Source organism: Vipera ursinii (assembly GCF_947247035.1).
Source record: "Vipera ursinii genome assembly, chromosome: 13".
Lineage (NCBI taxonomy): Eukaryota > Metazoa > Chordata > Lepidosauria > Squamata > Viperidae > Vipera > Vipera ursinii.
The window spans coordinates 10,923,877-10,935,770 of record NC_139526.1 but is presented as its reverse complement, the minus strand read 5'-3'; the positions used below and the strand labels follow the sequence as shown (position 1 = coordinate 10,935,770).

The 11,894-nt window shown below is 40.6% G+C and overlaps 1 protein-coding gene across 4 annotated transcripts in view; it reads right to left on the bottom strand.

The window, feature by feature from the left end:
* Positions 1 to 11,547, bottom strand: part of XPO6 (exportin 6) — a 60,828-nt gene extending 49,281 nt beyond the window's left edge. For 3 of the 4 annotated variants that reach the window (XM_083372755.1, XM_083372757.1, XM_083372758.1), the window contains exon 1: positions 10,856 to 11,147. In XM_083372755.1, coding sequence (XP_083228881.1) covers positions 10,856 to 10,858 — 3 coding nt within the window. In that variant the 5' untranslated portion in view covers positions 10,859 to 11,147. Of the gene's footprint in view, positions 1 to 10,855; positions 11,148 to 11,318 lie in introns of those variants that run through there. The other variant, XM_083372756.1, reaches the window with a different exon arrangement.
* Positions 11,548 to 11,894: the final 347 nt, after the last annotated feature.

Sequence of the window (11,894 nt, the reverse complement as noted above, 5' to 3'; positions counted from 1 at the left end):
AAAACTGAATTTAGGCTGGCTTACTCATTGCAACTTGTATCTTAGCAACAGACTACTGAATTTTCATCGGCTCTTCGTAGTTTTAAAATAGAAAGCGCTTCCATAAATTACTTATTCAGAGATTATTCCAGATATGAAAAATATGGAAAACTGTCAAAACTAGCCAGCATTTTAGGTTCGAATTTAATTTCTCCTTCACAACTCTTCGAAAATCTATCTTTGAAATAGCAAAACAGGTTGGCTCTACTTTTTTCATCATGCTTTTTGCAGTTTTCTCCAATGCTTATTTATTTCATTTATTAAATTTATTGGCAGCTCATCTTACCGCAAGGTAACTCTGGGTGGCTTAAAATATTATTATATTATCACACAGTCATTATTATTGAGAATATTCTTGTTCTCTTCTGGATTCCAGCTCAACTTGAATGTTTGGACCAGATATTGTGGTCCTCCACTTTACATTGGAAAACAGGTAAAATCAGAGGTAAAATCAAGAATGGTGATGTTGCCATTGAAATATGTTCACGCAGCAACGGATTAAAAACAGTTTAATTTGCTCTCTGAATCTTTGGTCCTTTTCGATACAGGGGTCTCCAAACTTGGCAACTTTTAAGATTTGTCGACCTCAGCTCCCAGAATTCCCAAGCCAGCATGGCTGGCTGAGGAATTCTAAGAGTTGCAACCCAGAAGTCTTAAAATTGCCAAGTTTGGAGACCCTTGCCCTAGCCAGTTTGGGTCTTTCTGGCTTGAGTAAGGAGACATTAATAATAATAATAATAATAATAATAATAATAATAATAATAATAATAACAACAACAACAACAACAACAACAACAACAATAATAATAGTAATAATAATAAGTAATAACAACAACGATAACGATAACGATGGTGGTGGTGGTGGACAGGGGACCTTGAAGGTCATCTAGCCCAACCCCCTGCTCAGGCAGGAAACTACTTCTATCACCTTTTCTTATCTACAAAACAAGAATCTCAGTCCAGCTGCAATCTTGCCCAGAAGAAATGAGTGACAATAATACCCTCTTTCATTGCAAAAATAACACTTTTATGCATGTTCTACAAGGCTGCCAAACCCACATTTGTTGAAATATTAAGTATTCTTGCTGCAGCCATCTCGATATCTCATGTACGGTAGATGCCAAATATTTATAAAATACAAGAAGCGTTTTTTTTTCTGGATCCGGCAAAGGCCCCTTACATCTAGAATAGCTAACAGATACTCTGAGCACTTGCACACAGGAAATGGGTGTGCCAGATCTCTGTCACCATTGTCGCCCTTCAGCTAGTATTTGGGAAATGCCTTAAAAATGCTTTCAAACCAGGCCAGGATATTGAATCTTCAAGACCAAGTACTTTGACGGACCCTGCCGTCCATCAATTTAGTTAACACTCTTTGAAGTAAGTGATAAGAGCTGTGGGGGACTCAGAGGTTAGAATACAGAATCTGTAGGTTAACTCTGCCGACTGCCAGGAGTTCGATCCTGACTGCATGAAGGTGACTCAGCCTTCCATCCTTCAGAGGTCAGTAAATGAGGACCCAGATTGTTGGGTGCCATATGCTAACTCTGTAAATAGCTCAGAGAGGGCTGCAAAGCACTGTGAAGCGGTATATACTGTAAGTCTAAATGCTATTGCTGTTGCTATACACTTACTGTACAGTACATATACAGTACATAAGGATCTTTGGAAAAAGACATGCAAAATATGATGTCCCCACTATTCCTTATATACAATTTTTAAGTCAGAATTTATGATTTCCCTCTTCCCCTAAAGCATCATGAAGGATTGGTCAGTTATACGCTAACATCCTTGCTTGCAAACTGTTTAAAGGAGTTGGGGAAGGACTACAGTACAATGCTGTTTTGATTTAGGAAGATGCTTTCAGAATGAAAAATACATTAGATTTTCTATGTTTGAACAGCTATACAGTATTTCAAAAGCAATGTCTTCCCAATGACTAATGAATTCAAGCTTCTTCCTCCGAGCATGTGCTTGGAAAGAGGATATTTTAAAAAGTTGTACTGTAATGATTTTCCATGTCAACACAAGCTGTTCTCCCCACTACTCAATTAGTGGCTCGGGAACAGCAAGAATTGATTGTAAGAATACCTTTGATGTAACAGGGTAAATCCAACCCAATGTTTAATTACAAGAGGGCTTAAAACCAAGGAACAAATTAACGCTGGTGCTGATGAGCAGAATTTAAAACCACTAAGTACTTGGTGACAATGCTAGCACATTTATTTCTCTAGGCTTTTTGCGAGTAATATTTGGAAAGGTATGTATGTGTCTCTTCATTTAGTCATCTGCATGATAACTATGACTGAAATAATAATCCAACCCATTTAGGAAGCCTGGGATCCAAGAAAGAATCTGATCATCCGTCAGAGCTGCGGTGGCGCAGTGGTTAGAATGCAGTATTGCAGGCTTTAACTCTGCCAACTGCCAGCAGTTCGATCCTGATCAGTTCAAAGTTGACTCAGCCTTCCATCCTTCTGAGGTCGGTAAGGACCGTCAGATTGTTGGGGGGCCATATGCTGAGTCTGCAAACCGCTTAGAGAGGGCTGGTAAAGCACTGTGGAGCGGTATATAAGTCTAAGGGATATTGCTATTTCTTAATTTTAAACCCGACAAACTGTTTGGATTATCACAATCCTCCAAATGGAAATAGTTCTTGCCTATCCCACCAACAATATATATATATATATACACACACACACACACACATATATATATATATATATATATATATATATATATATATATATATATATTCTATATAGTATATACATACACACACACACACACACACACACACACACACACACACATATATATATATATATATAGTATATTATATATATATATATATATATATATATATATATATAATCTCGCAGACAAAGTCACCCAACAGGCTTTTGTATCTAAGGTGGGACTAGAACTCAAAGTCTCCTGGTTTCTAGGCTAGCATCTTAGAAAAAATTAAGATCCCCCCCCTGTATAGTGTAGTAGAAAAAGGAATTTTAGAATATCTATTTTATTTCTATAAGGCAATCATTTACTATGTTATGTAATCACCCTCCCCATTCCTTGCTATTATTTTCCCCAGCCCTGAGTTTTTTTTTCCAGGCCAAAATACTTCATAACGCCTATTTAATTCCAAACAAACCCTGTACCACAGTTGAAAGCAACTCAGCAATTCATGACCAAAACTGAACTTTTGCCTAAATCTAAGGTTTTATTTGCTCCACCTGTTAGATATCCACCTTGAGCCCGGCCAATAATCAATCAGAAGCTTCACAAACATCCAAGAGTCTTCCTAGTTCATTCTTTTGACGGGAACATAAACTTAGTAGCTTGAAGCACTTAAGCGCTAAACAAGATTGCACAAATTTATCACTCACTCTGATGAAAAATAATAGCATTTAAAACGAAGATTGACTGATAACGCAAAATGTCCTGCTTGCAACTCCATATAAGAAGCTTCCTTCTCAAAGACTGGAGACCCATTTTAAAGAGGCTGAAATCTCCTCTGCAAAAAATCAAAAATGGTTTTCAAAATGAAATAACACTGTGTGCCATATTTACACACAAACACACACACACACACACACACAAAACAAGATAATTGAAAGGCTACCATTAAATAGAACTATACAAGAGAATGAAACTGTCCTTTATTCACTTAACAACTGTCTTGTTCAGCAACGGAAATTTTGGACTCAACTGTGGTTGTAAGTTGTATGCTTTCGGGATGCATACAGTTTAAAAAAACAAAGTAGATGCAACTCATTGTGTCGGCTAGTGGGAAAAAAAAGTGCTGAAGCCAGTCTGACCCAGGTTTTAAAGGATTTGAGGAATCGGTTTTCTTGTACAGGAAAAAAATGTGATTCATATCGCAGCTCATTAGTTGCGAGACAGGAGGTTTGACATGTACTCAATTATGCCAGGTCAAGTTCTTAATTGAAATTGAAATCTGCATTAGCATAAACTGGAGACTTCTCCAAGTTGTCGGCATTGTGTTTTTCTTTAATTATTTCTGATCAATGCAGTGCTTCTAAAAAAAAATAGATTATTCAGTGACATGAGAGCAAAAATATTCAACTGCATCATTGGCTCACAATTTCCTCCTGAGGCAGTTGTGATCGCTGTGATGACAATGTCAACAGGAAATGTCGTGAGGCTTAAGAAAGAGGTAATACAGTTGTTACCCGGATAAAACGGAGAATTTGTAACACAATGCTGTCGAAGACAAATGGAAGACCGAAAACCAGGAATTTGGACAAACTGGAGTCTTGAAAAAGTTCAACAACAAAAAAGGAAAAAGATGGAAATAACAGACACCAGCAGCTCCAGAAGAACAATGAACATGCAGTATTTTTTTTTAAAAAAAGCTCCTTGATTATAGGCACCACACAAAAATAAATTCATGGAGTTTGGTCAGAATTAAAATTGTCTTCTTCCATTACTTTTATGCACTACTTGTTCCTACAAAATACAGGTAGTCCTCAACGTATGACCACAAGTGAGCCCAAAAGTTCTGTCACTAAGCGAGTTTTGTCCCATTTTACGAACTTTCTTGCCACAGTTGTTAAGTGAATCGCTGCAGTTGATAAATTAGTAACCCGTTGTTAAGTGGCTGTGGCTTCCCACATTGACTTTGCTTGTCAAAAAGTTGCAAAAGGTGATCAGGTGACCTTGGGACACGGCAACGGTCCTAAGTATGTACCCAGTCGCCAAGCATCTGAATTTTGATCACATGGTCATGGGGATGCTACAAAAGTTGTAACTGTGAAAAATGGTTGCAAGAGCCTTTTTTCAGTGCTGTTGTAAGTTTGAATGGTCATTAAATGAAATGTTGTTAAGTCAAGGACTGCCTGTATATTTATGGAAGTGATGAATGGAATGCAATGCAATGGAATGGAATAGAATAGAGCAGAATAGAATAGAGCAGAGTAGAGTAGAATAGAGCAGAATAGAATAGAATAGAATAGAATAGAATAGAATAGAATAGAATAGAATAGAATAGAGCAGAGCAGAGTAGAGTAGAGTAGAATAAGCAGAATAGAATAGAATAGAATAGAATAGGAGCAGAATAGAATAGAATAGAATAGGAGCAGAATAGAATAGAATAGAATAGGAGCAGAATAGAATAGAATAGAATAGAATAGAATAGGAGCAGAATAGAATAGAATAGAATAGGAGCAGAATAGAATAGAATAGAATAGAATAGAATAGAATAGAATAGAATAGAATAGAATAGAATAGAATAGAACAGAACAGAACAGAATAGAAGTTGGAAGGGACCTTAGTCCAACCCCCTGCTAAGGCAGGAAACCCTATACCATTTCAGACAAATGTTTGTCCAATCTCTTCTTTAAAATTTCCAGTGTTGGAGAATTCACATTTAATACATGTAATACACTGATTAATACATGTAGTGCACCACAGGGCAGTTAGATGTTGGGTGAACAGAGTCATTGTGTGCGTTAAGCATTATTCTTTACCCAAGGCCTAGTCTGAACGTGAGGGTGGAAAGTCCTTCTTCCTCCACTTGGAGGGAAAACTAGTGAAATATAATCTATGATTTAGCAACACAAGTGCAGGGTGTCCTTACAAAACATGGCTTGGGAGAGGAACAAAACAATTATTCCATTTTGGATTAGCAGTTTCCTGGCTTGTCACTGCATGAAGCAGCACCAATAAACCAAAAGGTCCTTGAGGCTGTACTTCCTATGGGCTTAATTTGGCTGAGGCATTAGAGCAGGAGTCTGCAAACGTGGCCCTTTGATGACTTGTGGACTTCGACTCCCAGAATTACTCAGCCACGCTGGCTGAGGAATTCTGGGAGTCAAAGTCCACAAGTCATCAAAGGGCCACGTTTGAAGACCCCTGCATTAGAGGTAGCCCTTGACTTACAGCAGCCCATTTAGTGACCGTTCGAAGTTACAACGGCACACAGAGCGTTTTGCAGACTTACCACCACTGCAGTGACCGCGCGGTCACGTGATCAAAATTCAGATGGTTGGTTAACTCATATGTACAACGGTTGCAGCGTCCCCGGGTCATGTTACTTGCAACCATCTCACAAGCAGAGTCAATGGGGGAAGTCAGATTCACTTAACAACCGTGTTACTAACTTAACTGCAATGATTCACTTAACAACGATGGCAAGAGGGGTTATAAAATGGGGCAAAGCTCGCTCTTAACAAATGCCTCGCTTAGCAACATAAATTTGGAGCTCAATTGTGGTCACAAGTCAAGGACTGCCTGTACATTATGGCAGGATGTTCCAAAGGTGCTTTTCCAAAAGGCAACTGGACTTTCTTGGGTTGGTTTTTTTCCTTTAACGTTTTACTTTGCATCCAAGAAGCTTCTTCCATTCTTAAAAGTATCGTTTCCAAAGAATCTCCATCGACTTATGACAGGATGTGACTCTTGTCAGCATACGAGTCCCTACATCTTGCAGCCATCCCCTCAGAGACCTTCCTCTCCTCAGACACAAGGTCGTAGATCAGGGCTCTTCAAAGTCGGCCCTTTTATGACTCATGGACTTCAACTCCCAGAATTCCTCAGCCGGTGTGCTTGGCTGAGGAATTCTGGGAGTTGGAAGTCCATGAGTCATAAAAAGGCCGAGTTTGAAGAGCCCTCTGGTAGATCTTCTCCCTTCCAAGTAGTGGGTCTTCATTTTCTCACTTTCAAAATGGCTTTCAAAGTAGTTTTATTTTAGCAGGGGTTTTTTTTCCTCTCCCCAGTGGGTCTTAAGATTTATTTATTCTGCCAACTCCTCTACTGTATTTATGGCCTTCGTAACAGCTGTACTGTTCTGTGTTATAGTTTTGCTTCATGTTTAGTTTTCATTTCGCAAGAGATAAATTGCACAAATAAATAAAGCTACTACAAGCTATCTTCAACTGGCATCTGCTTGGAAACAGGAGGATAAATTAATAAAATAGCCTTTATAAATGTGAGCCCAGAAATATTATTAGGACTTAAGTTTTGGCTAGTCCACTAAAGGCTGCACCTCCACCGCCATTTTTTTTATTTCAATATTGGGCTTCTGTCCTTTGACGGGTGAAGTCTACAGCTCACTGCATCTTATGCCTTTAAAAAAAACAAAGCAAAACTACAAATGACTAACAGACGAGTAGCAACGTGAAGCTGAAATAAAGCTTTAAATACAAAGTCAAAAAGAAAAGGAATAAGTTTTTCGGAAGCTAATGCCCCATAGAGGCTAAAACACTTCTTTCTGCCAATTTCACTCTCCCACATAACCTCCTTAACGTGGCTTCTCGCTATTAACTTAGCGCTCTGTTCTTTTCCCCCATTTGCAATGTGGAGGTAACAGATCCATCCAATGACAACATGGGAGGGTGGGACTGAAGTTCGGCTGTGAATCTTAACCTTCTCACTTGGATATCACAAGACTGTTCTGAGGATCAAGGATATAACATTTCTGAGCTTATCAAGAAATTATCAGAAGCATAATATATGTTCAGCGCTACATAACTACGATAGCACCAATAGACCATGACTAGTTTTGTATTCCACTCTTCTCCAAGAATCCCAAGACTCCATTTTAGGCTCCACAATTTTGAACTTGCAACGTAATCTTCACCCCCTTTTTCTTCTCAAAAACTTATTATTGTACTTAAGAACAAACCAACCAACTAAAAACACCAATAGGCCGCAAACTATCCTTTCTAGCTTGAGAAGGAATTTAATTCCATTTAATTCCATTTATATCCCGCCCTTCTCCGAAGACTCAGGGCAGCTTACAAGCTTAAAACGTGCCAGATTCACAGCAAGGGAAATTAGGAGACAGACCCTCCTTCTCAGGTATGGAGTCAAATTCCTTGATGATAACATCATTTTGATTGATCAGCATGGTGAGTAAAATTCACACCCCCTTAAATATTATCTTTATAAAAATGTAAGATTTCAAGAGGCTTTGGAAGACCTCTAATCCACCTTGCTGCTCAGGGCAGAAATCCTGATATTATCCCAGACCAACGATTGTCCAATCTTTTCTTGAAAGCCTCCGGAGATGGAATATCCACATCTCTAGAAGGCAGACTGTCCAATTGCTTAATTGCTCCCACAGTCAAGAAATTCCTCCTTATTCCAAGTTTGGCTCTCCCTCTGTTAAGCTTCCACTGATTTCTGTCCTAGCCTCAGGTGCTGTGGCAAATACATCCACATTCCCTCCCCTGTGACAGCCTCTCAAATATCAGAAGATTGTTATCATGTCTTCTTTCTACCTTTTCTTTTACAGATTAAACATGCCCAACGCAGTTCAGTGAGGAACAATTACTTCCCATGTTCTCAACATGTACCTTTTTATTAATGCAGTGCAAAATTGCACTGGCCCGCTTGGAAGCTGTAGCACATGGCTAGCTGATGTTCAATCTGTAGCATGGCTAGCTGATGTTCAATCTGTAGTCTGTCAGAACAGTTAGAACCTTCGCATAAAATCTATTCCCAAGAGATCTTTCTTCACTTAGAAACAGAAAGGTTTTTTTTAATTACACATGCCTTAAAGGTATTTTATTATTATATTAACCTTTTGTCTTCGTTCTTAGTATGGTATTTGTCTTTATAGAGGAGAAAAAATCTTGCCAGATAAATAATGAAAACAGTACTAGTTTTCTGCTACAGAATCAAACCAAAGGAAGGCATGACTCTCTCACCTTGCAACATAAAGGAAACAAGAGAATGAATTTGTAAGACTCAAATTGTGCAAAGGAACAGGAAATGCAGTGGCAATCAACAATTTTAAATATTAGATGGACAGAAGAAAGCAACAAGCTTCTGTGCGCTTGAAAAAGATCATTTAAAGAAGCCCCTTGCAACACTTATTTGAAGAAAAAGTATGAAGATTGGAAAAAAAACACAATGTTATCTGACCATTCAGAGGCAAGTATATAACTGTAGCCAAATTTTTAAAATGTAAAATATTTCTTTGGCATCGTTATAGATGACTTAAGGAATGACACAACAGCATCACTTCCTTGATAGCCTCCCCTATTATAACTTAATTCTTCATCCATGCCTTTTGGGATCCTTGCCTCGAAATATGGATTGGTTATTGTTTTCTAACTTATAAAGGAAAAAGAAATATTGCTAGAAAGATATACAAAGATACACAAAGAAAAGATGGCCTCCTTTAGATCAAACTTTTATGCCCAGAATATAGAGCTGTGAGAATTCACAGTTAATTGCATAGCAGGGCAGATGTATATAAGTATTAATTTGCATAGCAATAGCGTTTTCTTAATGGGAACGATGCATTCAATTTTCAGACAATGTAGAGAGGCACATAACTTTTCTTTAGATCACCTGGAATCTTAAGCAAGTTTGCCATCTGGTAGTTCACAAAATCCCACTTATACCTATAACTGCTAGCTGAAATATAGTAAAACAATGAAAAGTGAAAACAACTCATTAAGGCTGTAGCTAAAATTACATTGATGTAACAAATCACCCAGGGAAATATTTTGAACAAATCTGAAAAGATGCATGCATGCATAAATATTTATCTAGCTTATTTATATTTAATGCTACATTTTCAGAAATCAAAACACCCAGATGTATCACTTTCATAATGTAACAATGGTAGAAAATGTAACTAGTTTCTGCTACCACAAGCACACCAGCTATTTTTACAATTCTTATATTGTCACAAATTACATACTTTTTAGTATGTAATTTGCAATTTTCAGACAGCCATTTGTCTCAGTGGTGGGATTCAAATATGTGAACAAGCGGTTCTCTGTGTGGATGCCACTTCCGGAAGTCCATTCTGGGCCTGGACAACCAAAAATTAGCTACTGGTTCTGCTGAAGTGGTGCGAACTGGGTGAATCCCACCACTGATTTGTCTGAAATGGTATAGGGTTTCCTGCCTGAGCAGGGGGTTGGACTAGATGACCTTCAAGACCCTCCCAACTACTACTACTAACTACTACTACTACTACTATTATTATTATTATTATTATTAATTATTATTATTATTATTATGAAATTTACCCTTCCTGGATCCGAGATGGCACAAGAAGCTTTTTCAGATGTGGACAAGCATAGCGAATAGTCATTTGGTGGTTCCGGAAACCTGTAAATAAGTTGTTTTTTTCCTTCCCCCAGAAAAGCATTTTGAAACCTCTGAGGCAAGCCCTTTCCAATATGTGGAACTCACATTTTTCAGATAAGATTTTATATAGAAAAGGAGAAAATGTGATTAAACTGAAATCTTGAGGCTTTTCAAAGGGCACTGGATATTACATAGATTGCAGCAGTTTTACAAATGCACAGAGTGGGACTTTCCCCCTAAGGCCCTGCCCCCTTATGAAACATCCTTTCTTAACTATAGCCAGTTTTATGACACCAGCCGACCAGAAATGACTGTCAGAAAGCTATGAGTATCCAAGTTTCTTTGTTTGCAGAGCCTCTGAATCCGTTCCTTTCACGAACAGTCCAAATGCAGGCACACCACACTCCAGGCTGTTATCTAATGACGGCACCTATCATTGCACCACCGTGCATATTAGATTGCACAAGTCAAACCACTAGCAAAGCAGCACAGAGGGATCATTGCTGTGGCACAGGAGAAGCTAAGAAAATACCCCCCCCACACACACACAAACAGCCTGTGGTGATGCTTTGGGTCTTGCCCCCAATATGTGCCGTGAGGATACCACCACCCAGGAAATTCGCAAAGCTGCTACGATGCAGCAAGCAGGAAAGAGGAGCCGTTTGCAATCTTATGGCCAAGCTGTCACGCTCCTTGACCCCTGGCCTTGGGAAGCAAAAGCCCAGCTTACTTTTCAACTTACCATGGTATGTTGGGACGCCTTCCAAGATGGGCAGGATTCCTGGGCTGCTGGGGTAGGATTCTGCCCCTGCTCAGGTCATGGTTTCTCGGGAGGAGGAGGAGGGCTTTCTTCCTCCATGAGGAAGGCAGAAGAGTAAATAAATACAATAAAAGGCCCTGCCAAGCTACACTTTTCCTAGCCCTGGAGGCTTCAGGTACCCATCAGACAGGCGCAGCCAGGAGGGGGGAAAAAAAAGAAAAATAGGGATTGTTTAAAAAAGGCTCCACTTCGCCCAAGGTTTCATTTTAAAAAGACCATGTCCAAAAAAAAGGGAGGGGGAATGGGAAGGGGTCGGTCTACAGGGGGCTTCCTCCCATGGGGGGGTGGGGCAGGGGCTGGGTCGAGGGGCCTCCAATAGGGGGGGGCAGAATAAGATTTCCTGGGCAGGGGGCTCTGCTTGAAGGGGGGGCACTCCAGGGGGTACCTGTCTTCTGGGGTGGAGGGGGGATTGGCCTAACCGGGGGGGGTCCTGCTCCTCGCTCTCCTCGCTAGCCCCCCTCCTCCTCCTCCTCCTCCTCCTCGCAGCCCCTGCCTTGGCAACCGCCCCCAATTCCGGACAGGCACTTCCGCCTCTCCTCCTTCGCCTTCTCCTCCTTCCTCTCCGGCGGCGGGTAGGGGGAGGATGGCCACGCCCACGCCCCGCCCCCTTTCGCGGCCTGGAGCTTCGCCCTCCCTTCCTCTCCGCCTGGCTTCCGGAAGCCGACCGCACCGGAAGCGACCCGCTCAGCCGGGCCTCCCCGCGGGCTCGCGCGACCCAGCTCTCTGCCGGAAGTGGCGCTGTGGCGCGGCGAAAGCAAGGCGCTCCTAAAGCTCGCTCGCGAGACGAAGCCCCGCCCCAAAGCCGACTCTCTCTCTCTCTCTCTCTCTCTCTCTCTCTCTCTCTCTCCCCCCTTGGGCATGCGTAGTGGGAATCAACATTCCCCCCCCCCCGCCGCCGCCAAAATGGGGGGGCGGGGTTTCGCCTTCTGCCTCGACTTAATGGAGAGTTGAAATAAAACAG